This window comes from Labeo rohita, chromosome 21 (assembly GCF_022985175.1).
Source record: "Labeo rohita strain BAU-BD-2019 chromosome 21, IGBB_LRoh.1.0, whole genome shotgun sequence".
Classification (NCBI taxonomy): Eukaryota; Metazoa; Chordata; class Actinopteri; order Cypriniformes; family Cyprinidae; genus Labeo; species Labeo rohita.
In genome coordinates this window covers 25,709,868-25,737,242 of record NC_066889.1, presented here as the reverse complement: position 1 = coordinate 25,737,242, position 27,375 = coordinate 25,709,868, and the positions used below count along the sequence as shown (strand labels likewise).

The window sequence follows — 27,375 nt, the reverse complement described above, 5'->3', positions numbered from 1 at the left end:
ACATCATTTTATATTGTAAAAACATTTTGCAATATTACTGGGTTTTTTTTCTATATTTTTAATCAAATAAATGCAGCCTTGATGAGCATAAGAGACTTCTTTAAAGACTATTACAAGTCTTACTGACCCCAAACTTTTGAACGGTAGTGTATATATATATATATATATATATATATATATATATATATATATAATGTTACAAAAGATTTCTATTTCAGATAAATGCTGTCCTTTGAACTTTCTATTCATCAAAGCAACCTGAAAAAAATTCTACTCAGCTGTTTAACAACATAATAATAATAATAAATGTTTTTTGAGCAGCAAATTAGAATAATGATGCCAAAAATTCAGCTTTGAAATCACAGGAATAAATTATATTTTGAAATATATTCAAAAATAAAACATATTTCAAAATTTTAATAAATGCAGGTTTGATGAGCAGAAGAGACTTCTTTAAAAAACATTAAAAATCTTACTGTTCAAAAACGTTTGACTGGTAGTGTATAAAAAATAACATAAACGTGAAGGAAAATGTTTATACAAATAAAAGTAAAGCTATTTGGAGCTACTAAAACTTAAACTAAAATTAATATGAAAATATAAAAACAAAATCAAATGAAAATATGAATAAATACTATAATAATACATGAATAAACCTTAAATAACATTGATGACTCAGAACATGTAGGTAGAAATGTACACTATTTTATCCTGAGGCTAATTTAAAACAAAAATATAGAACCTTTTTGATAAGGTTGCGTAACTATCTGTATTTTGTCAGTGCTATCAGATATTTATAAAAACTTTTATAAAATCAAACAAGTCTTTATGATTTCAGACTATGGTTTTGTAGTTTTACATAATTTTAGGTAGTTGTGCTTATATTTTCTGTGTTTACCTATTCAATCACCAATTTTGTAAATAAATTGTAAGAACTGGCTAATCAAAAATAATTTCCTACGAAACAAACTTTAATTTTTACTCATGTAGCCTGTCTTTTCAGTGAAGAGTAATTTAAAAAAGGACAGTGAACTGTAAATGTGTGTGCGTCAAACAACTGCAAATCAATTTTATGAGTTGCTCTGTGGACTTTGGTCATATCTGCTGTCTGTCTGGTTTAGAAAACAAGGCCACATATTCACACAATGAATCATAGGCAGACATGGAAAGACAAATTTATTTACACAAATGCAGATCATAAAAAAAAAGACAAATACAAAGTACACCACAGATAACACATTAAAACCTATGTGCTTTGAAAACCACCAGTGAGGCATGGGTGTACAAAAATAAGGCAGCATTTATAGCATTTAGTATGTCAGAACATGTGAATGAGGTTGTGTTTGGTGGTTATACATTCACACAACTAAAACTGGTCATGCACGCAACATTTCACATTCTTTTAAAAATACCTGCATATGCATTTATGCACACAGGCATAAATGCAAAAGGGTTTCTGTAACAGATGCTCAAAATATATTACAGCTCCAGTTATTCAGTCAACTTCTTAGTCTCAATTAACACAGAACTGGATTAAAGGTCATTTGAGAGGGGATTCTGAGAAATCCCATCAGACCAGACAGATTTCACGTCTTAAAACCCAAATTAAGGGAACCTGTTATTAGTGACGTAATGGCAACACTATAATAACAACACTTTGACATTTCCATGACTGCGTCATCAAACAGGAGGATAATTTGTAGTTCCAAGAAGTAAGAATCATTGAATGCCCTTTTAAGGTCTTGTAAGATCTTTACCAAGATACGAAAAAAAGATGTTTACTTTTGACTGAATTACGTTAAGTGTCGAAAATAACTCAGTGCATGTTTCAGAAACTTGTTCCTCCAGCTCTAACAACCTTTAATAATAAAATAACAAGAGCTTATATAGTTTTCAAAAGGTTTAGTAGCCCATCAGAGCATTGCATAGATATGTAAAACGGTTCTCTGGATGTCTTAGAATGAACTGCTCTGTGTGTTTCCAGAGTCTGATGTGTAGGTACTGCTTTTCTTCGAATACTTAAGCGCGCTGAAGGAAACCCGCATTCTCTGCGCGGTGCGCTCGCTGCGACAAAGAAACGTGTTTCTTACATGTTCTCTGAACTCATCTGAGATGAAATAATATACAAATGGATCGATGCAGCTGTTGAGGCTGGCCAGGCATAGAGTTGTAATGTAGAAGCCGTAACCGCTGTCCTGTACTCCCATAAAGAGCAGGGAGTAATGCACCATAACCATGATGTTACTCGGGGTGAAACACACTAGGAACATCACCAGCACTGTGACGATGAGGATGACAGCCTTCCTTCGCTTCTGAACGATGTCTGCACCTGTCATCGAGCTCTTCAGGGCGCGTAGCATCTGAACGTATGCAACTATACACACTATGCAGGGAACTACGAATCCAATAACTCCCATAATCAGGAAGTAGATAGAAGGGTAGCGTGACTGGCTGGGGCGAGTGACGTCATGGCAGGTAACAATATCCATGTTGGTGACCTTCACGGTCTGGTCATAAAGATAAAGAGGCACGGTAATGATCCACACGACCAACCACACACACACAGACACGCCAACTGCCAACTTGTTGTTCCTTTTCTGGTGGGAAAGAGGATGTACTATGGCCCAGTACCTCTGGACACTAATACATGCAATGAAAGCAGTTGAACAATACATGTTCCCATAGAAAAAACCCACTAGGACTTTGCACATGGCTTCTCCGTAGATCCAGTTATTCCCGTTAAAATGGTACGCGATTTTTAGAGGAATCCAGATTACGAACAGCAGGTCCGCCAGTGCGAGGTTGGCCATGAAAATGGATGAGGGATGTTTCTTCTTCGTTCTGAAGAGGAACACCCAGATGGCCATAGCATTGGCCGGCAAGCCCACACTGAAGACGATGATGTACAACACTGGAAAGAAGATCTGGGTGAGCTTGCTCTTCAGTACAGCAACAGCAGTGTCTGTCACCGACACGCCACACCAAGTTTCATTACCAGTAAAGCCTCTGTTCGTGTTACAATCTATACATAGAAAAAACAGAATGAAAGAACAATAGATCAATCAATGATAGATATGGGTGGCAATGCAAATTTTCCATTCACTGATAGTAGTTTGATAGCAGAGTGGTGCGGATATGAGAACCCAGATTATTTGTAGGGCTGCCCCCTAATAGTCAACTAACCGACTAATTTGATGAGAAGAGACTTGGGTCTACCAAAATTTTATTAGTTGTTCAGTCGCAGAAAAGAAAAAAAAACACAGGAAGTGGCGAAGTGGCAAAGTCACGCAGTCCGTGATGGACAGATTGTTACCGACTGGACTATGTGGTAATACAGTACATCGGGCAGGACATCCAAACGCTCACTTATCATTCATCTACCTCAAATATGGCTTTTCGTCAGTGTCGCTGACTTCATCTCTTAAAGAGGTCATCGGATGCCCATTTTCCACAAGTGGATATGATTCATTAGGGTCTTAACGAGAAGTCTATAACATACTTCGGTTAAAATTTCTCAGTGGTACTGTAAAAAACACCCTTTTTACCTTGTCAAAATCAGCCCTTTTCAGAGCGAGCCATTTTGTTGCATTTGCCTTTAAATGCTGATGAGCTCTGCTCACCTCGCCCCTCTCTTCTGTGGGTGATGAGTCGTTCTGTTTACTTTAGCCACATTTAGCCACATTTATCCGCAAAACTTGCTAACTAGTACATTACTATGAAAGGCGATTAAATGATTTGCGCGAACATAGACGCATTTATGTAGATCGCCGGGTGCTTTTCCTTCAAAAACCAAAGCAATGTATGCATCTTTCGCAGCTCAAATGTCGGGAGTAAATGACAACTGCTATGTTCATTATTACATCCAACAACAAAACACCTCAATCGGAGACATTCTTGTCTTCCCCTGCACTGGAGTCGAAACAATGGCGGTCAGAGTGTTCAGCTTGCTCAGGGCAGGTCTAAGGTAAGAGGTCCAAGCTTTTTTTTTTTGCATGAGCTTGAGCACTTATTAGGGCTCATTATTATGATTTGTATGGTTTATTAATAAATGTGTGACTAATAGTTGACTAATGCTTAAAATAAACGACTATTGGTCGACCAGTAAAATCTTTAGTTGAGGGCAGCCCTTCTAATTTGCCACTGGTTCCTTCAAAATTTTCCAGTGGGGTTTTATGGAGTTGTTCAATTTATAAAAAATAAAAGTAAAATAAAGCCTGTGGTAAACATAACTTGTCGATACCTTGTTGTTTTATTCTACAACGGGATGCCAATTAAAGTTGGTAGAATTCTTTTGGATCTTCATGAAATGTCTGCAACATACTTTTTGTTGTGTAAAACGACACCTTTTTTATCTTGTCAAAAACAGCTCTGTTCACAGTGATTTGTTTCGGTGCATGTCTCTTTAAAATGATAATGAGCTACTGCTCTACCCACCCCTCTCTTCTTTTTTTTTTGTGTATATGACGATGTGCCACTAGCAAAAACAAAACTAATCCACTGCATCCTCAGTGGCTCTGATACTATAAATAAGAAAACAAATTCTTACTTTGACTAGAGAGGTTCACGCTGATTAAGATCAGCAAAGTATAAATCCAGATCAACCGCTGCGCCATTATTCCTGCGAAATTACCTGGAACAATAGTATTTGTTGAAGCGTGTACTGTTTCCGGAAAGAATGTAAATAGAAGCAGCTCTTTATAACCAGGTGTGTGTGGAGCTCACCGTCTATCAAAGGCGTGTTACCTCACCTGGGTCACGCCCTTCAGAAGAGCTGTGCCCCAATAACATATTTACATATGTATTTTATGCGGACAGTTGATGTATTCTTTTAAATCCCACCAAACACAAAACTTTAATGTACCTACCATTTGTCAGAACAAATGCGCTCTTTTTAGTCACTCTTTTGCTTCTGAACTACGGGTCTAGGTGCTATAGGAAGCGCTGCACGTGTACGTGTCTTAGTTTCTTATGACGATATCACTCCGCTGTGACACCTGTGAGGCGCGTTCCGCACCAGAGTGCGACACAGTTAAAAAAAATAATAATCCGCGATATCAGCTGCTGCCTGAGGTAATATAAACAGTCATAAACATATAAACATGTCTCTTTAAAATGATAATGAGCTACTGCTCTACCCACCCCTCTCTTCTTTTTTTTTGTGTATATGACGATGTGCCACTAGCAAAAACAAAACTAATCCACTGCATCCTCAGTGGCTCTGATGGTGGACAGCATACAACTGGCTAAGGGGGGAAATAAGCTAATACGGGACAGTCCATCAGCAGTTTTGGGCGGAGCTTGAGCAGTATGATGTCATACTGCTCGGAAAATCAAAATGGCTTGATAATTGAGACTGTTTAGTCTTTTTGGGGATTAAAAAAAAGAAGTGAATTAATTTTTTATCATTGTAGGGTGGTTGTGTTAACACAGCGCTAAGACACACTTATACGCAAACATCATGTGAAAAAAAGTGAATTTTGCATCCAATGTCCCCTTTAAAAGAGTATTAACATTGGTTGTAAGATACAGAAGAATAAGTTCAAACTTATATTTGTCTAACATTGTTTTTAAAGTACATAATTCTGAAGACTTCACTCTAGACTGAAAGCATGTTTCATTTTTCAATAATACACTTGTCTTTCTGTGCACTGCATAAAGTCTATGCTTCATATGAGATGTAATAATACTGACTGCCTTTTACATCTGCACTGCTTTTACAGCAAAACTCACCAATGCCCTTATTTTTATTCTTGAAGCAAACTTTTTGCCTGTTTGGTGATTAGATGTTGGACTGTTGCCTTAAACATGAGAACATGATGGTGTGGCGATTCTCATCCAGTGTGCATTATTTTTGACGCAAGTGGTTTACCATGGGGTTTAGGTTTCCTGAGCAACTTCTACAAAAGTTGAGTCATAAGTTAACCTCAGATATTTTTGTTTATTACTGACTTCTGGTCCTCTTAACAGTAAAATGCTAATATATAGCCTTATATGGCCTCATCTTAGTTCATAGCAATCTCACATGGTTTCCAGAATCAGAAGAACATTAATTGATCAATGACATATAGAGAGTGAGAGAGAGATAGATAGAAAGATAGATAGATAGACAGGTAGACAGACAGATCAACATAAAATAAAAGAACGACAGACAGATAGAACATACAGAATAACACACAGAAAAAAAAAAACAAAATCATGTCAGACAGACAGATTTACTCCACATGCTAGATGCACTTAAGTGCTAGACATAAATGAATCATTACTAAGTGTCTAGTACAGAGATCTAATCGTGTCAAGTTATGAAATCTGTCTACTGTAAAGGAACAAACATGTCTGTTTTGATCCACGCTATTATTACTCATAGCAAATGGTATTTATAACAGCAAAAGAACATGCATTACAAACCTCAGGCATTGTGTTATTGAAATATGGGTACATACTTGATAGATGAGACAGTGCGAATTCAAACTATTCATAGCCTGCTTATGTAACACTAGTTACCCAAAAAATAATGCATTTTACATACTAAAATAAACTGCTTCGTGCATGAGTGTACTCATGTACCAGAAGTGACACACACATTCAGCAGAGCGCTAGAGCGTCCTTAATATCTGTCAAATCAATTTAGGTCAGAGAAACATTAAAAGAATTGGGGACAAACGAGGTTAATTTTTAAATGATCAGTTTTAGACATAAACCAAAACGTAAACTTCAATACGCTAAACGTTTATAAATTATATTGTATAAACATTTATAATCAAATAAACGTATTTCATATATGGAATCACTGAGATGAGATACTATAAACAAGAAAACAAATTCTTACTTTGACTAGAGAGGTTCACGCTGATTAAGATCAGCAAAGTATAAATCCAGATCAACCGCTGCGCCATTATTCCTGCGAAATTACCTGGAACAATAGTATTTGTTGAAGCGTGTACTGTTTCCGGAAAGAACGTAAATAGAAGCAGCTCTTTATAACCAGGTGTGTGTGGAGCTCACCGTCTATCAAAGGCGTGTTACCTCACCTGGGTCACGCCCTTCAGAAGAGCTGTGCCCCAATGACATATTTACATATGTATTTTATGCGGACAGTTTATGTATTCTTTTAAATCCCACCAAACACAAAACTTTAATGTACCTACCATTTGTCAGAACAAATGCGCTCTTTAGTCACTCTTTTGCTTCTGAACTACGGGTCTAGTTGCTATAGGAAGCGCTGTACGTGTACGTGTCTTAGTTTCTTATGACGATATCACTCCGCTGTGACACCTGTGAGGCGCGTTCCGCACCAGAGTGCGACACAGTTAAAAAAAAAAAATAATCCGCGATATCATCTGCTGCCTGAGGTAATATAAACAGCAGTCACTCAGATTGTCATCTCACTCAGCGGAGTAGCTACACAGAAAGATGACAAATTCGGCGGTTGCTGATTTTATCTGTTTTTATCCTCACGAAAAACCCGACAGAGTTCTTTCAGAACAAGACGTGAAATAGTTATTCAGCACAGAAAACACAGAAAAAACAAAGTCAGACAGTTGTGAATCGATGTAAGAGTGACGTTTTATGCAGAAGTGACATTCTATAAAAGTAAAACAGTTGCTTACGTCACTCTGGTATTCTCGAAAGTATTGTGTAATGTTACTCTGCAGTCGATAATGTGTCTATTTTTCAGACACATGAATCACGGTCTATCAAAACGCCATACTGCAATTATATTCCTACGCCTACAATTATACCATTTGATGGTAGAGTACTACGTTCGAAATGTCCGTGAATCTTCTGAATATAATTAACGATGGTCGTGGTTTGGTGTATTTTGAGAAGTAGTTTGGTTATCAGATCTAGACTATTAAAACCAACAACCCAGCAAGCAATTTTTGGTCTAAAAACGTATATTAGCCGTTGAAACACAGCCTAGACGTCTAGGCTAAAATAAGGTTGTCATTGGGCTGTCAGTGAAAATTTAATAGACGTCTAAACACAGCCCTAGAATAGACTATATATATATACACACATATATATATATATATATACATACATATATAAATATAGAAATAAAACACCTTGTAAACGCTGTTGACTTTGCTTACATGATGAAATATCATATATCTCACAAGTATTTTGCCAAAAAATGACATGTAACTAAATTCAAGATTATTTGGTCTAGAAGTGGGTTACAAATAGCCGGACTATATCGGGTCTATAGTTAAACTAGACGTTGAAATGACGACTATTGCTTGCTGGGCATTGTCTGCTTGGGTTTGGGTAAGTAGACATATGGATAAACATCGCCACCTAGAGAACTGCATTATTACAGCCTCTCTGTGTGTTTCTTTTAAGAGGTAAGAGGTAAATATTGTAGGCTATATATTGCTTTACTACGTCTGTGAAGCAAATTAGCGTTATAATAAGAAATTAAATTAAAAATAAGCTAATTAAAATTGGTAATAGACTACGTTACACAATAGAATTGTCTACCATAAGTTGTACGATTCATTTACGTTGGGTAGACATATGTATAAACAGTTTTAAATCACATCTATGCAAATGGAGAGCCAAGACATCAGGTAAAATCAATGATCACATGGCTTCAGTCAAATGGTAATCACCTTTTATTGTTTATATGTTTGTTAATAGAGACACAGGATATTGGTGATATGATGGATCAATCAATCAATAGATAGATAGATTAATGAAACCTCTGAAGGCAGCATAAGTTGCATTTGATAAAAGTGTCCACTAAATGCAATATGAATAGTTTAAAGTGAGACATGCTGTTCATTTAGACTACTTATTTGTTGTACCGCGCAGCTTGGATGAGAGGATTTCGTGTATGTGCGATTGTGTTTCATGCCCCAAAACAAAGAGCGGATCTGGTTTCTGTATGGAGATGATCCGTAATAGTACAGCAGAGGGTCCAGAAAAACACTTGAGTTCCCCAAACACATAGTCATCAGGTAAGCCGAATAAGTATGCAACTTATTGCGTCCCATGGCTATACAAACACAGTGGTACAACAGAAAGCCATTGGATGGTGCAAAGCACACCACAAACTCAATCAGCACAGCAGTGGCCATAATCGCAGCCGTCCTTCGGTTATCTGAGCAAGATAAAGTTACTGAAGGATCAAGTTTAGCACAGAGCACATAAATGATAGTAGAGTAGCTCACTAAGATGACAACCAGCGGCAGGAAGAAGTAGATGCAGGGGAGGATTGTGAACACGTATAAGTATAACATTATTGACGAGTCTACCTCAAACAAGTCAAAGCAGGTGACTCCCAGATTCTGGAAATGGAACGTTTGTGTCAGTGTGAGAAGCGGCACTGTACCAGCGAGCGCCAGCAGCCAGACTAATGTGCATATGAATGTGGCTTTCCTTGCGCTCCTCCAGGTCAGTGAGGCGACGGGAAATGCCACACCCAGCAGCCTGTCCACACTCATGCACATCATCAGCAGTATGGAGCAGTACATGTTGCAGTAGTAAGCTGCACTGAGCAAACGACATGCTGCCTCACCGAAAACCCAATCTGTACCATTCAGCTGGTAGTGGATCTTCATAGGCAGCAGCAGGGCGAAGAGCAGGTCCACACACGCCAGGTGAGACATGTAGATCACTGCTGGTTTCTTCTCTCGAATCCGACAGGTGAATGTCACCAAGGCCAAACCATTCAGGGGCAAACTAAGGAGGATGACGATGATGGAGATGGAGGGCATGATGCGTGTGACCATCAAGCCTTTAAAGAGCAGAACCCACTCAGGTGGGGCGAGCAGTGCCCCAGAGGGTGGTATAGTTGTGTTATTTCCCTCCAACATTGTTACAAATGTCGGATTTGTTTGGTTAAGAAAGCCAAAAGAAGAATGCTTAATGAGGCCAGAAGCTGTAACAAAACAAAACACAATCATTAATGGGTCGGAGAAACATTAAAAGAATAGAGGGGAAAATTAGATAACTATGCTAAACATTCATTAATTAATTTTTATGAACATTTATAATCAAATAGACATGTTTCATATATTAAAGTCTTAATATTGCACACTTATCTTTAAATAATATAAACAAGTTCTTACTTTGACTAGTCAGGTTCATGCTGATTAAGAGCAGAAAAGCCTAAATCCAGATCTTCTTGCAAAATTAACTGTAACGACTGTACAGTATTTGTCAAGTCGTGGATTGTTTCCGGCATGAATGTCAACAGAATCAGCTCTTTATAGTCAGGTGTAGAACTCACTGTCCAGCAAAGGCATGTGACCTTACATGGGTCATGCTCTTCCAGAGAACTGTGCCCAAATTACACATTTACATATGTATTTTATGCAGATGGTTTATGCACTGAATATATTTTCCCAGTTACAGCAAACAAATAACAACAGTGTACCTGACATTTGTCAGAACAAATGCACTCTGTTTAGTTGCTCCCAATTTTTTTTCTGGAATATATATATATTAAAAAATAGAACAAAGATATAACAATGTTTTTGTTTTTTCAAGTTTGTAGGGGTTCAGGTACAGAAACTGAATAATCAAATGTACATTTAAATATCATTGCATTATTGTCTTCACTGTATAAATTAAATGTAGATTCATTCTTGTTAAAACTACAACTAGTGATTTTCTTTCTTTTATTTTATTGGATTAACATTAAGGACACCAAAGGCAGCTAGTAAATTAGGAATGGTCACTTTAAGAGACAATGCATCCAATATAATGATACACATTCGATTTCTTTCTCACCTGTTTCTTTCTCAACTTAAGACGTAATTGACAGTTTGTTGTAACTGATGATTTGTATGTATTTGTCTGTTCAAGCACAAGAAGAGGCAAAACTCCATTCTGTGTTTACACGAGTACTCTGATGAATTATTTTGCGCCTTCTTGTTTTTTTTTTTTTTAAAAACACACATGCAAATGATGAGGTTTCGTGATGACACGTAGCAGTGGCCTGTCAGCTGTGCTGAGCGTCTTTCATGCTGGCCTCGGGTAGTTAGTTGAAATCGCCAGTCCCCCATCAACAGTTGTATGTAACATAAAAATGTAATCTTTCTCTCTCTCTCTCTTTTTTTTTTTTTTTTGCTACCCAGACTAAACATTTGCAAGTTTTGTTCCCTATAATGGACTGTATGTACAACACTCTCGTGACAATTCATAACTTTTTTTGCAGAACCAGTGGCTAATTTTATAAGCAATTTTAATTACATTAATAATACTAAATTGCAAAAAAAAAAAAAAAATGCTCTCAGACTTTTAGTGTTTCTCCATTCACTCTTGTTTTCACATTCTCTGTGAAGTGTTCAATGTAAAACAGGGTGGGCTTAAATGTCATCCCTATGCCACTAGTTGCATTTGTTCAGGTGCTGATTTACATGAAACAACAGCAATCTCATAACATTATTCATAATTTTAATATTATGGTCTGTATTGGTGGCGCTGCACCAACCTATAGGCCGGCACTGGCTGACGACATAAGACCACACTGATTTGCATGAAACAACTACAACATTTATAAAAGCAAGCACAGAATGAGGAAAATAGAGCGATTTCATATTTTAATAATATGGTCAGTATTGGTGGGGCACATTTTCATAATATCTATTTTAATATCTGTGAACAATATGACATTGTCATGAACTGCTCCAAGACACAAAGGCAGAGGATCCAAATGTGGTATATTTAATGAAGGGTAATCCACAAACAGAGTCCAAATACAGGCCCAGTCATAACACAGGCGATCAGTCCAAACAATAACAACAGGGCAAAAACAGACAAAGGGTTAATATTCCATTGTCATACTATGTCATACCATTTCGCTCTGCAAAACATCCCCTCACCTATTAATGCATGTTGTCAATTAGTTTAAAGGGGTTCTTTGTATTCGCATGATCAACTTTATAGTTTGTTTTTCTTGTTTTCATTTATGAGTTTGTTTTATTTACAAAATTATAAAAAGTTTGCAAATTTGCTCAGTCCATGTGTGTTTTTTTTTTTTTTTTTTTTTTTTATCCATATACATTAATGGAGTGGAACACATTGTATTATTACAGGTAGGTCTGCAAAACATATTAAACACAGCATAAGTAATAATTTATGGACATACTGAAAACAATAGCATTTATGTTAACAATACACACTGAAAACAATGAATGGGAAATTACACATTGCATTTAAGTGTCTTGCGGGCTGAATGTGTAGTAGGAAGTTAAAATTTTGGCACAGATATCATGACGTGATCTGCACATTTGCATTGTCTGACAAAAGTCTGAACATTTTATATATAAGAAAGAATTTGAAATAAAAACAATAGATTATTGTTGATTATTATATACTAGTACTATTATTTTTACACATACTGTGAATAATGAAACACATAGTTCACCCAAACATGAAAATTCTGTCATTCAGTACTCACCCTCATGTCGTTCCAAACCCATAAGGCTTTTGTTCAGCTTCGGAACACAAATTAAGGTATTTTTGGTTAAATCCGAGAGCTTTCTTAAATCTGAGAGCAGTCATAAAATTACGATTGAACCACTGCTGTCACATGGACTGTTTTAACAATGTCTTCACTACCTTTCTGAACATGTCAGTTGCTGTCTATGCAGGGTCATAAAGTGCTTGGACATCATCAAAAATACCTTAATTTTTGTTCCAAAGATGATGAAGGTCTTATGGGTTTGGAACGACATGGGGATGAGTAATTAATAACAGAATTTTCGTTTTTTTTGGGGGGGGTGAACTATCCCTTTGAGCTATCTGCGATCACAAATGAATTGCAGCATAACTGTTCACCAAGGTGTACTTAGCCTATTTTATTCACAGTAGTTTTTACGAAATGATGAGGCAAATCAATAGGAAATGTATTAGGTTTTCATTGACACCTAACTTTTTGCAGTGTAAAAAGAGAAAATATAGTAATACAGTTTAGATCATCAAACTAAAAGTAAGCTAATTAATATAATAGACTACGTTGAACAACAATTTGTCTACCATAAATTGTACGGTTTATTTACGCTGTGCAGACATATGGATAAACACCGCCACCTAGAGGATTGTTTTAAATCACAACTGCGAATGCAGAAAAACGACATCAGTAAAATCAATGATCACATGGCTTCAGTCAAATGGTAATCAGGTTATGATTATTTATTTGTTAATAGAGAGACAGGATATGGGTGATATGGTGGATCGATCAAGCAAAAGATAGATAGATAGACAGATAGAGAGATAGATAGATAGATAGATAGATAGATAGATAGATAGACAGACAGACAGAGAGATAGATAGATAGATAGATCTGTTTGCATATAAAGTATAACAACAGTGACAGATTACTTTAAAAATGTGTCTAGTAACACAGTAGTCTAGTTACTATATTTCTTACACATATTTACTTATACATAGTTGGCAGACAGATAATCATTCCTGCAGATTATGTATGAAATAATGAAATCCCTTGAATGAAGTGTAAGCGTTTGCATTTGATAAAGGCGTCCACTAAATGCAATGTAAATAGTTTAAAGTGAGATCTGCTTTTTATTTAGGCTGTTTGTTTGTTACACGGTGCAGCTGAGATAGGATTTGTGCGTGTGTTTTGTGTTGTGTTTGATGTTATGTCAGCTCTTTTTGCCTTGTAGCCCCAAAACACAGAGCGGATCTGCTCTCTGTATTGAGATGATCCGTAACAGTACAGCAGAGGGTCCAGAAAAACACTTGAGCTTCCCAAACACACAGCCATCAGGTAAGCCAAGTAGGTGTCCGACCCATCGCTTCCCTTGGCTAAACGAACACAGTGGTACAACAGAAAGCCATTGGATGGTGCAAAGCACACCACAAACTCAGTCAGCACAGCAGTGACCATAATCGCAGCCCTCCTTCGGTTGTCAGAGGAAGATGATGAAGTTACTGAGTGACCACGTTTAGCACAGAGCACATAAATGATAGTAGAGTAGCTCACTAAGATGACGATCAGCGGCAAGAAGTAGAAGATGCAGGGGAGGATTAAGAACACGGATAAGTATAATGTCTCTGAAGTGTTTTCGTCAAACAAGTCAAAGCAGGTGACTCCCAGATTCTGGAAACGGAATGTTTGTCTCATTGAGAGAAGCGGCACTGTACCAGCGAGCGCCAGCAGCCAGACTAATGTGCATATGAATGTGGCTTTCCTTGCGCTCCTCCAGGTCAGTGAGGCGACTGGAAACATCACGGCCAGCAACCTGTCCACACTCATGCACATCATCAGCAGTATGGAGCAGTACATGTTGCAGTAGTAAGCCGCAGTGAGCAAACGACATGCCGCCTCACCGAACACCCAATCTGTACCGTTTAGTTGGTAGTGGATCTTCAGAGGCAGCAGCAGGGTGAAGAGCAGGTCCACACACGCCAGGTGAGACATGTAGATCACTGCTGGTTTCTTCTTTTGAATCTTACAGGTGAACGTCACGAAGGCCAAACCATTCAGGGGCAAACTAAGAAGAATGATGAAGATGGAGATCAAGGGCATGATGCGCGTGATCGTAAAGCATTTAAAGAGGACAACAAAATTATCCGAGAGGACCTCTAGCTCAGAGGATGTAGTTTGGTTTTGGTTTGTCACCGCACTATCATTTCCCTTATATTTTGTTACAAACATCTGATTTGTCCGGTTAAGAAAGCCAAATGGAAAATCCTCCATGCGCCCAGAATCTGTAACAAAACACAACACAATCAATCTGTTAATTTACTAGCTTGAGTGAAAAACAAAACCCATCTGACAACAGATCTCACTTACTATAACAACTACAGATCATCAGACTGTTGCACTCTTTTACCTAATAAGCCAGTGAAATTCATTCTCAGCACATCAGCAAGCCACAACTGAAAATCATGTCACTCATAAGATCACTGATGTACTTACCATTGAATGTAAGATTTGTAAATGAAGGAAAGTCCACCATGATTTCCGGTTAACTCTCAGTTTCTATATTGTACAACTTTATAATGTCTAGACGGACAGACACTGCCAGTGTTGTGCTGGAGAGCGTGCTTTATAATGTGTGAAGATGGAAGGATGCGCTTTTAAAATGTGGTGGCATCACTTAAGCCTTCAGTGTGTGGGATGAGAAGATAAACAGATGTTGATTGATTTGGGTGTGACTCCTAAAGCGCTACCACTATTTCTGATCAACAGATTTGTCTACCTTAAATTGTACGGATTATTTACCCTGTGCAGACATATGAATAAACACCGCCACCTAGAGGATTGTTTTAAACCACAACTATGCGAATGCAGAAAAACGACATCAGTAAGATCAATGATCACATGGCTTCAGTCAAATGATAATCAAGTTATGTTTATTTATTTGTTAATAGAGAGACAGTATATGGGTGATATAGTGGATCGATACAGCAAAAGATAGATAGATAGATAGACAGACAGAGAGATAGATAGATAGATAGATAGATCTGTTTGCATATAAAGTATAACAACAGTGACAGATTACTCTAAAAATGTGTCTAGTAACACAGTAGTCTAGTTAATATATTTTTTTTTCACACATTTACTTACTACATAGTTGGCAGACAGATAATCATTCCTGCAGATTGTATGAAATAATGAAATGAAGTGTAAGCGTTTGCATTTGATAAAGGCGTCCACTAAATGCAATGTAAATAGTTTAAAGTGAGATCTGCTGTTTTTTTAGGCTGTTTGTTACACGGTGCAGCTTAGATAGGATTTGTGTGTGTGTTTTGTGTTGTGTTTGATGGTACGTCAGCCCTTTTTGCCTTGCAGCCCAAAAACACAGAGTGGATCTGCTCTCTGTATTGAGATGATCCATAATAGTACAGCAGAGGGTCCAGAAAAACACTTGAGGTTCCCAAACACACAGCCATCAGGTAAGCCAAGTAGGTGTCCCACCCTTGGCTTTTCATGGCTGAACGAACACAGTGGTACAACAGGATGCCATTGGATGGTGCAAAGCACACCACAAACTCAGTCAGCACAGCAGTGACCATAATCACAGCCCTCCTTCGACTGTCTGAGGAAGATGATGAAGTTACTGAGTGACCACGTTTAGCACAGAGCACATAAATGATAGTAGAGTAGCTCACTAAGATGACGATCAGCGGCAAGAAGAAAACGCAGGGGAGAATTGACAACACGTAGAAGTATAATGTTTTGAAAGTGTTGTAGTCAAACATTTCAAAGCAGGTGACTTCCAGATTCTGGAAAGTGAATGTTTGTTTCATTGAGAGAAGCGGGACTGTACCAGCAAGCGCCAGTAGCCAGACTAATGTGCATATGAATGTGGCTTTCCTTGTGCTCCTCCAGGTCAGAGAAGCGACGGGAAACGCCACGGCCAGCAGTCTGTCCACACTCATGCACATCATCAGCAGTATGGAGCAGTACATGTTGCCGTAGTAAGCCGCAGTGAGCAAACGACACGCCGCCTCACTGAACTTCCAATTTGAACCATTTAGTCGGTAGTGGATCTGCAGAGGCAGCAGCAGGGTGAAGAGCAGATCCACACACGCCAGGTGAGACAAGTAGATCACTCCTGGTTTCTTCTTTTGAATCTTACAGGTGAATGTCACCAAGGCCAAACCATTCAGGGGCAAACTAAGGATGATGATGAAGATGTAGATCGAGGGTATGACACGTGTGACCATCTTGTCGTTAATGACAAGAACAAACTTATCAAAGTACGTAGTTTGGCTTTGGTATGCCACCACACTATTATTTCCCTTATATTTTGTTACAAATGTCCGGTTAAGAAACCCAAATGGAAAATCCTCCATGTGCCCAGAATCTGTAACAAAACAAAACACAACACAATCAATCTGTTAGTTTACTAGCTTGAGTGAAAAACAAAACCCATCTGACAACAGATCTCACTTACTATAACAACTACAGATCATCAGACTGTTGCACTCTTTTACCTAATAAGCCAGTGAAATTCATTCTCAGCACATCAGCAAGCCACAACTGAAAATCATGTCACTCATAAGATCACTGATGTACTTACCATTGAATGTAAGATTTATAAATGAAGGAAAGTCCACCATGATTTCCGGTTAACTCTCAGTTTCTATATTGTACAACTTTATAATGTCTAGACGGACAGACACTGCCAGTGTTGTGCTGGAGAGCGTGCTTTATAATGTGTGAAGATGAAAGGATGCGCTTTTAAAATGTGGTGGCATCACTTAAGCCTTCAGTGTGTGGGATGAGAAGATAAACAGATGTTGATTGATTTGGGTGTGACTCCTAAAGCGCTACCACTATTTCAATACATTTTCTGATCTGCAGAACATCCCCTCACGTATTAATACATACTGTCATTAATGCAGGTTAAAGGTCTTTGTATTCATGTGATCAACATTATAGTTTATTTTTCTTGTTTTCATTCATGAGTTTGTTTCATTTAAAAAAAAAAAGTATATATATGTTTATCTTTTCAGCCATATACATTAATGGAGTGGAACACATTGTATTACTACAGGTAAGTCTGCTAAACATTAAACAGCATAAGTAATAATTCATGGACATAGTAAAAACAATAGCATTTATGTTAACAATGCACACTGAAAACAATAAATGGGAAATTACACAATGCATTTCAGCATCTTGCGGTCTGAAGCTTTGCACTCTTCATACATTGATGCATGTGGTTAGGACACAAATCTCCATAGAATGTTTAAGAGCCCAAGTGGTGTTGCCTGCAATGAGCAGATCTGGAAACTTGTTGTGGAGCCACTGAAGTGTAGTGGGAAGTTTAAATTTAGCATTTTTCATGAAGTGATCTGCACATTTGCATTGGTTGTGCGCCAATGCCAACATAAATAATTTAGTCCATTTCAATAAATGTTTACAAATAATATTACAGATTCATAGTGAATGTGACAAAAATATGACAAAAACTATTGATATATGAACTCATTTCAAAGGAAAGCAATAGACTCATTTTGATTATAATTTTTACACATACTGTAAATTATGAAATGCATAGTTCACTCAAAAATGAAAATTCTGTCATTCAGTACTCACCCTCATCTCATTCCAAACCCATAAGGCCTTTGTTCAGCTTTGAAACACAAATTAAGATATTTTTGGTTAAATCCGAGAACCTTCTTAAATCCGAGAGCAGTCATAAAATTATGATTGAACTGTCACATGGACTGTTTTAACAATGTCTTCACTACCTTTCTGAACATGCCAGTTGCTGTCTATGCAGGGTCATAAAGTGCTTGGATATCATCAAAAATACCTTAATTTGTGTTCCAAAGATGAACGAAGGTCTTATGGGTTTGGAACAACATGGGGATGAGTAATTAATGACAGAATTTATTTATTTATTTATTTTTGGGTGAACTATCCCTTTGAGCTATCTGCTATCACAAATGAATTGCAGCATAACTGTTCACCAAGGTGTACTTAGCCTATTTTATTCACAGTAGTTTTTACAAAATCATAAAGATCTTTATTGCCAAGTGTGCTTAGACACACAAGGAATTTGTCTTGGCGACAGAAGCTACCAGTGCACAGACAGGATCACAAGTGACAAGACAAAGATAACAAATAAACAAGTGATTAGAATAAATATATGAAAAGACACAAACAATACACAAATAAACGAGTGATTAGAATAAATATGTGAAAGACCATACACAATAGACAATAAGTACAGATGTTCTATATACAAATTATACAAGGGAATTGAATGTATGGAAGATATCAGCTGGTGAAATGATGAGGCAAATCAATAAGAATTGTATTGGGTTTTCATTGACACCTAACTTTTTGCAGTGTAAAAAAGAGAAAATATAAAAGTTAAAATGATCAAACTAAAAGCAAGGTAATTAATATAATAGACTACGTTGAACTACACATTTGTCTACCATAAACTGTACGGATTATTTACCCTGTGTAGACATGAATAAACACCGCCACCTAGAGGATTGTTTTAAATCACAACTGCGAATGCAGGAAAACGACATCAGTAAAATCAATGATCACATGGCTTCAGTCAACTCGTAATCAGGTTATGTTTATTAATTTGTTAATAGACAGACAGGATAAGGATGATATAGTGGATCGATCAAGCGATAGATAGATAGATAGCATTTGATAAAGGCGTGCACTAAATGCAATGTAAATAGTTTAAAGTGAGATCTGCATTTTATTTATGCTGTTTGTTACACGGTGCAGCTTAGATAGGATTTGTGTGTGTGTTTTGTGTTGTGTTTGATGTTATGTCAGCTCTTTTTGCCTTGCAGCCCAAAAACACAGAGCGGATCTGCTCTCTGTATTGAGATGATCCATAATAGTACAGCAGAGGGTCCAGAAAAACACTTGAGCTTCCCAAACACACAGCCATCAGGTAAGACAAGTACGTGTCCGACCCATCGCTTCCCATGGCTAAACGAACAAAGTGGTACAACAGAAAGCCATTGGATGGTGCAAAGCACACCACAAACTCAGTCAGCACAGCAGTGACCATAATCGCAGCCCTCCTTCGGTTGTCTGAGGAAGATGATGAAGTTACTGAGTGACCACGTTTAACACAGAGCACATAAATGATAGTAGAGTAGCTCACTAAGATGACGATCAGCGGCAAGAAGAAAATGCAGGGGAGAGTTGACAACGCGTAGAAGTATAATGTTTTCAAAGTGTTGTAGTCAAACATTTCAAAGCAGGTGACTTCCAGATTCTGGAAAGTGAATGTTTGTTTCATTGAGAGAAGGGGCACTGTACCAGCGAGCACCAGCAGCCAGACTAATGTGCAAATGAATGTGGCGTTCCTTGCGCTCCTCCAGGTCAGAGAGGCGACTGGAAACGCCACGGCCAGCAGCCTGTCCACACTCATGCACATCATCAGCAGTATGGAGCAGTACATGTTGCCGTAGTAAGCCGCAGTGAGCAAACGACATGCCGCCTCACCGAACACCCAATCTGAACCGTTTAATCGGTAGTGGATCTTCAGAGGCAGCAGCAGGGTGAAGAGCAGGTCCACACACACCAGGTGAGACAGGTAGATCACTCCTGGTTTCTTCTTTTGAATCTTACAGGTGAACGTCACCAAGGCCAAACCATTCAGGGGCAAACTAAGGAGAATGATGAAGATGTATATCGAGGGTATGACACGTGTGACCATCTTGTCTTTAATGACAAGAACAAACGTATCCTCTAGCTCAAAGTATGTAGTTTGGTTTTGGTATGTTACCGCACTATTATTTCCCTTACATTTTGTTACAAATGTCTGATTTGTCCGGTTAAGAAAGTCAAATGGAAAATCCTCCATGTGCCCAGAATCTGTAACAAAACACAACACAACCAATCTGTTAGTTTACTAGCTTGAGTGAAAAACAAAACCCATTTGACAACAGATCTCACATACTATAACAACTACAGATCATCAGACTGTTGCACTCTTTTACTCTTTATAATGTCTAGATGGACAGACACTGCCAGTGTTGTGCTGGAGAGCGTGCTTTATAATGTGTGAAGATGGAAGGATGCGCTTTTAAAATGTGGTGGCATCACTTAAGCCTTCAGTGTGTGAGGTGAGAACATAATAGATGTTGACCGGTTTGGGTGTGACTCCTAAAGAGCTACCAGTATTTCAATACATTTTCCGCTCTGCGAAACATCCCCTCATGTGTTAATGCATATTGTCAATGTGTTTAAATGTCTTTGTATTCATATGATCAACATTATAGTTTGTTTTTCAAATTTGCTCAGTGTTTATCTTTTTAACTTTTCAACCATATGCAGGAATGGAGTGGAACACATTGTATTACTACAGGTAGGTCTGCAAAACATATTAAACACAGCATAAGTAATAATTCATGGACATAGTGAAAATAATAGCATTTATGTTAACAATGCACACTAAAAATAATAAATAGATTAATAAAAAATAATGAATGGGAAATTGCAGAATGCATTTCAGCGTCTTGCAGTCTGAAGGTTTGCGCTTTTCTGACCATACACTGATGCATGTGGAAATGCAACATACATAGATATTCACCAAGGTATTTTATTAAATATTGGAAAATGACTTGGTGTACAAAAAGAGAGAAAACAATAGCCTGTCCTACTTTGACTGTGACATTAAGAAATTACTGCAATTTTAGCAGGTTGACATGGAAGAATGTGAATAAAGACATTTCCTTTTTCAAAAATTACAGTTGAACCACTGCTACTACTTTAGCTACCTTTCTAGTTGTGTTTTGTCTATGCAGGGTCAAATAGATATCATAAAAAATACCATCATGTTTTGAAGATATAAAAGGGTGTAATCCCTTTAATTACTTCAAATAAAATGCAACATACATAGATATTCAGCAATGTGTATTTTATTAAATATTGGAAAATGACTTGGTGTAGAGAGAAAACAATAGCCTGGCCTGCTTTGACTGTGACATTAAGAAATTACTGCTTAGCACTGCTGGGCATGTTACTTTAAAAAAGTAATTAGCTACTAGTAGCTACTAGTTACTTCTCACAAATAGCTACGTCATTATAAAAGTAACTAATTACCAGGGAAAGTAACTATTGTGTGACTAAAAAGGATTAATGAGCTGCTGGGTTTATGAATAAACTACGTTTTGCGTTCGCTCAAACCAAAACAGGGACGATAATAGGTGAGCGCCAGCCAATAAGATTGCCGTTTGTGCATTAGTTCCGCCTACTACCGGAGAAACCAGCAGTTCTTAAAACCTAAAGAAGCCAAATGAACTCCGTTGTTTTGACAGAAAAATACAAAAAAGAATATCGTTTACATGGTGCACGTCAATTCTACATGGTAAAAGACTCTCGCTCTGTATTTTTTTTTTCCTGTGCATGAGACAAAACGACGGCTCGTGTGCCTTCACACTAAAGTTTACGGCTCGTCAAATACTGGTACGCTGATGAACTGAAAAATAAAATTATAATAATATTATAATAGACTATAGTAACGCGTTTATTGTCTGTAACGGTAACGGCACTGTATCGGGGGAAACAGTCATTCATTCGATTACTCGTTACTGAAAAAAATAACGCCGTTAGTAACTCCGTTTATGTATAACGCCGGCATTCCCATTACTGCTGCTTAGTGAAAAATAATTTGTGATTCTGGACCACAAAACTAGTCATAACTAGCATGGGTATATTTGTAGCAATAGCCAACATCCGTTTTATGCCAAAAATCATTAGGATATTAAGTAAAGATCATGTTCCATGAAGATATTTTGTAAATTTCCTACTGTAAATATATCAAAACTTAATTTTTGATTAGCAATATGCATTGCTAATAACTTCATTTGGACAACTTTTAAGGCAGTATTCTCATTCTATTTGGATTTTTTTGAACCATCAGATTCAAGACTTTCAAATAGTTGTATCTTGACCAAATATTGTCCTAACAAACCATACATCAAGGAAAAGCTGATTTATTCATCCTTATGACTGGTTTTGTGGTCCAGGGTCACATTTATTACTGTTCATCAAAGTGCATTGAGTGAGGAAACATGTGCCAGAACTCAAACTTAAGTTGAAACTAATTAAACTAGGGATGGGCATATCGATCCTATATTGATATATTGATATAACAATACTGATGCGAGTATCGAAAGTAACAATACTCAAATAAAAAATATTGATACTAAGGTTTTATTTACCAGTAATTTTATTTAACCAATAAATAAATAAAAAAAAATAATGCATGCAATATGTATTAAATTTGTCGAATAACCTATGTTAGCAAGTAACTGTGTAGGAAAGAAACTTTTTCCTGCTCATCTGAATGCACACAAATGTTGCAAGACAGAACCAATTAATTACAGAGAGCATTCGCTCACTTCTGCATTGCATTCGCAATGCATTCAAACAGGGCTGCGTTTCCCAAAAGTATCATAAAGCGTGGATGTTTTTGGGAAAGGCAGACCAGAACAATACAGAAAAAAATCATCTAGCCTATGTTTGAGTTATTTCTATATATTGTAGCCTACATAGTTTGTGCAATTACATTTATTAAAATTGAACATTAAAGGTTAAAGTTGATCATGTTCTATTCTGTAATGTTTATATAAATAATACACTGTCAGAACAAAAAGACCACATTTTATGCATGCAACAGCCCATCACTGCAGTCCCTTATGAAAATGAACTTTGGTTTTATTAAAGTGGCCAAAGTTCAACTATAGTATTTTGTAAATTTCTATGATTACCACTACAGTAAATGTATTTTAACCATGTGTAAACCAAAATATAACTTAATAAGTTGCAATTATTTAGCATTTTGAATGCTAAAATGTGTTTCAAATATAAAGTTAAGTGAGTATTATTATTAATTTTTCTCTTAGTGGCCTTTAAAAGTATTGGTATCGTATCGAACACAAAAAAAGTGGTATCGCCCACCCCTATTCACAATTTTAATGGTGCTGTATTGAGAAAATCAATAAAAAGTCAAATTTGAATTTAAGCAGATGAGCAAGCCATGAAAGTCGTAGCACTTTTAAATACTGATGTACTTACCACATGTATGCACAAATAAAATGAAAAGCAAGAGAGTTTTGACCTCCATGAGCAATGATCAAATTTTCCTCTAGACTTTAAAGTTATCAGAATCAGAAACTCTAGATGAACAAACACCCGTGCTGCGTCTGTCACCGAGTGCCCAGTCTCTTCGGTGTGGTTATGCCAGGATGTGATACAGCGAATTTTTATCTATTCAGTGAAAGGAGGAACTTCAGGAGAAACTGAAGTACCACCCTCAGGAGGTCTATGCAGTTTGCCATTTTTTTTTACCAGCAGCTTAGAACTTATCAGAATTTATCAAATGTGAACAAAATATACCCACATTATTCATTCTAAACTTCTGTGCATCATGCTAAGTACTAGACCTAAAAAAAATGAAATAAAAACAACAATAATAATCATACACTGTAAAAAATAAAAAACACAATTTGTTGAGTCAGCATAAAATAATTGGTTACCCTGCTGAGTTAATTTTTTAAGTTTAGTCAACTAAAATAAGTTTATTCAACTTGAAATGTTAAATTGTACTAAGTAACAACTTAGATATTTGTGTTTACTAAACTTAACAGATGGGCAAGTAACTCAGCTGGCTTAAAATTTTAAGTTGATTCAACTCAAATATCTAATTTGTCACTATAATTTGTATAATTTACCATTTCAAATTGAATAAACTTTTTTTGAGTTGACTGAACTTAAAATTAAGGCAGCCAGGTTACAAATTATTTTAAGTTGACTCAACAATTTGTTTTTTTACAATGTAGGCTTTAATAAATTTTAATGAACTAATTTCATGTTGGCATTTGATTACATGCATATATATTTACAAACAATATTTTTTACTCTCTTGGCTAATATTTTCCTTTTTCCTTACACAAAGCAAATTTTACATGAACTACAGCTGTCATACACTACAATGTGCAAAAAATAAAAAAGAAAAAAATAAGAAAAGAAAAAATAATAACAAATAAATAAAAAATCAAGACTAATTTCTTTGAAAATCACCTGGCCTTCCCTCAATTTACTTATCAATTCTTATTCAGTATTTAGCAACATTACTGAAGAAAGACATTGTCAACTACAGAGTCCAGACATTTACATACAGAAGTCTTAATGGTACCATAGCAAAAACAACCTAATGAATTATATGCGTTAGAGTGTGAAAAATAGGACATACAAAAACCCGTCTAAGGGTCAATTTTTTAAAATTGAGATTTCAGTTGCTTTCCATTGATGTATGGTTTGTTAGAATAGAATAATATTTGCTAGAGATACAGCTATTTGAAAATCGTCAATCTTTTTTGCAATCTGCAAAAAAAAAAATATATATATATATCAGTGTTACTTATGGCTGGTTTTGTCGTCCAGGGTTACATATGACTTTAACAAATGGGGAAGTAAAATGTATGAAAAGACAACTGTTGCAGGCCACTTCTGCTTTTAATCATATAAACTGAACATACAGTAGCATTTTAAATATTGATGCAAGATGTAAATAGTGTAATAACATGTATAATATAATATACTGAAAATGCCAATTATGTAAACCACATCTGATGAGTTTTTTCACATTTTACTGCAAGTATGGTTTTAGTGAGAGATGTGGATTTTGTCTGAGTGTTACATGGTGAGGTTTGTTTTTCTGCCTTATCTCTCTTGAACACAGAGAGCCGTAGTAGTAGGGCTGAGATGAGAACTGCACCACCGCACTTTTTTTTTCTTTGCTGGTGAAAGTTACAGAAGTGCATATGGTGTGTGTGACCAACACTATCTCACGTCCATTTCATATGTATTTTACGAGGTGGCTAATTCGTACGAATTCGTATGACCTCACGATTTTCAATCACAATCAATGATCAAATGGCTTCAGTCAAATGTTTTATTTATTATGGTTTATGTTTTATTAATGTATTTGCTAACATAAAGTGATATGGATGACATGCATAAAAATATTGTCTATAAAAAATATATAAATAGTATGCATTCTCCAACAACCTTCATTGACACAACACAATAGCCACATATATAAGTGTGCATACAGAGACAATATACACCTACACTTTATTCCATGGACCTTTTATTTGTTAAAGCATAAATAAAATAGTAAATTTGGGTACATTCTGTTTGCAAGTCATATTTTAGTATGCACACATGCACTTATATTTGCATGCCTAATATGTTAAAAACACGAAATATTTCTTGTCTGGTCACATACAGTTATGAATTACATGAATTATAGAACATATAGATACCATACTTTCAACAGAGGGTTTGCATTTACGTCACAATTTGGTCAGTTACCCGAATGCACGGCCATATTGGTGATACTCCAATGTAAACAATAGCTGAATACGTTAAATACATTTTTCCGCTAATTTTTGCTGTCTAAACCACGGAAAAACTGTCTGGAAACTGCTAAATCATATAGAGAGGTACTTAGTAAGCAGAAAAGAGTGCAATATTTTTACAAACTAAAGTTAATTGGTGGTAAAGATATGTACAAGCTGTATTAATTAAGATTAATTAGCCTAATATTTCACCTACCCAACCAGAAATTATAAGAACAAACATGAATGTTGTCAAGATTCTTGTCCTGGTTCAGTTTGGCCAACCACAAATGCATTTTGTTCCTCAGACAGTTTAATAACTTCTAGCAGTCTGTAGTACTCCAAATGTCTTTCCCAGTCTGACCGAGTAGTACGGCCCAAAACAAGACAATAATTGCCCATTTTTTCAGCAAATATGCATTGTTTACATTCAGTGCTGCCAATATGGCCAATTGATGATGCACTGCGAAAACACAAGCATATTTGAGAAAAAGTCGAGTAGTTTGCATCACTGGATATTACTGTTTGTTGTCTTTAACATTTCTATCGTAAACAGTTGTCAAATGCTATTAACATCTCACTTTGTTTAACATTAATACTGACGCTTCATGCTGAAATTTACGCTCTGCTTCTGTGAACAATAAACCCTGCCTACTTTGATTTGATTGGCCATCTCTAATCATTTTTTTGACATTGATGAGCCTAAAAATATCATCCATTTTTAACTTGTAAGCAAACAAATGATACAGCTCAGAATCAACTTTTCGTTTTTATTTTTACTGTGCAGCTATACTGCACTGAGAGGATTTTGTGCTCTCTTTTTTGCTTTCTCACACCAAAACCCAGAGCGGATCTGCTGTCTGCATTGAGACGAGCCGAAGTAGTACAGCAGAGGGTCCAGAAAAACATACTGGACACACCCCTAATGACGGTATGGGCAGCTAAAGTGGCACTCCTTAATGTCGCGGCGGCTACCCCTGAGTCAAGTCAAGACACAGAGTCAAGTCAAGACACAGCTGCTGTTCTCCACGAGTCAAGCCAGGTCACAGCTGTTCCCCACGAGTCAAGCCAAGTCACAGCTGTTCCCCACGAGTCAAGCCAAGTCACACCTGTTCTCCACGAGTCAAGTCACATTGCAGCAGCTGTTCATACTAGGTCAAGTCAAGTTACAGCCGTGTCTCCTGAGCCAGGTCAAGCTACGACTGTTGTTCCAGAGTCAAGTCAAGCCAAAGCTGTAGCTTCCAAGTCCAGTCAAGCTTCCAAGTCCAGTCAAGCTTCCAAGTCCAACAACGTCAAGGCGGTCGTTCCTGCGTCAAGCAACGTCAAGGCGGTCGTTCCTGCGTCAAGCAACGTCAAGGCGGTGGTTCCTGAGTCAAGCAACGTCACAGCCGTGGTTCTTGAGTCAAGTAAAGTCATTGATCTTCACAAGCTAGTTCAAGTCACCACTGGGCTTCACGTGTCAGATCAAGTCACTGCTGATCTCCATGAGCCAAGTCAAGTCACCGTTGATCTCCATGAGTCAAATCAGGTCACCGCTGATCTTCACGAGCC

The 27,375-nt window shown here is 37.0% G+C and overlaps 4 protein-coding genes across 9 annotated transcripts; all 4 read right to left on the bottom strand.

The window, feature by feature from the left end:
• Positions 1 to 1,150: 1,150 nt before the first annotated feature.
• f2rl1.1 (coagulation factor II (thrombin) receptor-like 1, tandem duplicate 1) lies at positions 1,151 to 7,567 on the bottom strand. Of its 5 annotated transcripts, none has more exons than XM_051092378.1 (4): positions 7,146 to 7,567; positions 7,003 to 7,051; positions 6,827 to 6,910; positions 1,151 to 3,022 (listed from the first exon to the last, which is right to left on the bottom strand). In XM_051092378.1, exons 3-4 carry the CDS (start codon positions 6,891 to 6,893, stop codon positions 1,956 to 1,958), a joined length of 1,134 nt encoding a protein of 377 aa, XP_050948335.1. In that variant the 5' UTR covers positions 6,894 to 6,910; positions 7,003 to 7,051; positions 7,146 to 7,567; the 3' UTR covers positions 1,151 to 1,955. The 5 variants fall into 5 exon arrangements, with proteins under 5 accessions (XP_050948335.1, XP_050948332.1, XP_050948333.1 ...); XM_051092375.1 differs by lacking the exon at positions 6,827 to 6,910 and adding an exon at positions 4,547 to 4,630 and having other exon boundaries at positions 7,146 to 7,566; XM_051092376.1 differs by lacking the exons at positions 6,827 to 6,910; positions 7,003 to 7,051 and adding exons at positions 4,547 to 4,630; positions 4,723 to 4,771 and having other exon boundaries at positions 7,146 to 7,566.
• A 1,195-nt stretch (positions 7,568 to 8,762) lies between these two features.
• LOC127152193 (proteinase-activated receptor 1-like) lies at positions 8,763 to 9,818 on the bottom strand. Its single transcript, XM_051092692.1, has one exon. The coding sequence runs from the start codon at positions 9,816 to 9,818 to the stop codon at positions 8,763 to 8,765; it is 1,056 nt and encodes a 351-aa protein (XP_050948649.1).
• Positions 9,819 to 13,481: 3,663 nt separating this feature from the next.
• Positions 13,482 to 15,008, bottom strand: LOC127151993 (proteinase-activated receptor 1-like). The gene is made up of 2 exons (XM_051092372.1): positions 14,894 to 15,008; positions 13,482 to 14,682 (listed from the first exon to the last, which is right to left on the bottom strand). Exons 1-2 carry the CDS (start codon positions 14,931 to 14,933, stop codon positions 13,538 to 13,540), a joined length of 1,185 nt encoding a protein of 394 aa, XP_050948329.1. The 5' UTR covers positions 14,934 to 15,008; the 3' UTR covers positions 13,482 to 13,537.
• A 305-nt stretch (positions 15,009 to 15,313) lies between these two features.
• On the bottom strand, positions 15,314 to 23,641 carry LOC127151996 (proteinase-activated receptor 1-like). 2 transcript variants are annotated; one of them, XM_051092381.1, is made up of 3 exons: positions 23,498 to 23,641; positions 16,090 to 16,787; positions 15,840 to 16,012 (listed from the first exon to the last, which is right to left on the bottom strand). In XM_051092381.1, exons 1-3 carry the CDS (start codon positions 23,544 to 23,546, stop codon positions 15,971 to 15,973), a joined length of 789 nt encoding a protein of 262 aa, XP_050948338.1. In that variant the 5' UTR covers positions 23,547 to 23,641; the 3' UTR covers positions 15,840 to 15,970. The 2 variants fall into 2 exon arrangements, with proteins under 2 accessions (XP_050948337.1, XP_050948338.1); XM_051092380.1 differs by having other exon boundaries at positions 15,314 to 16,787.
• Positions 23,642 to 27,375: the final 3,734 nt, after the last annotated feature.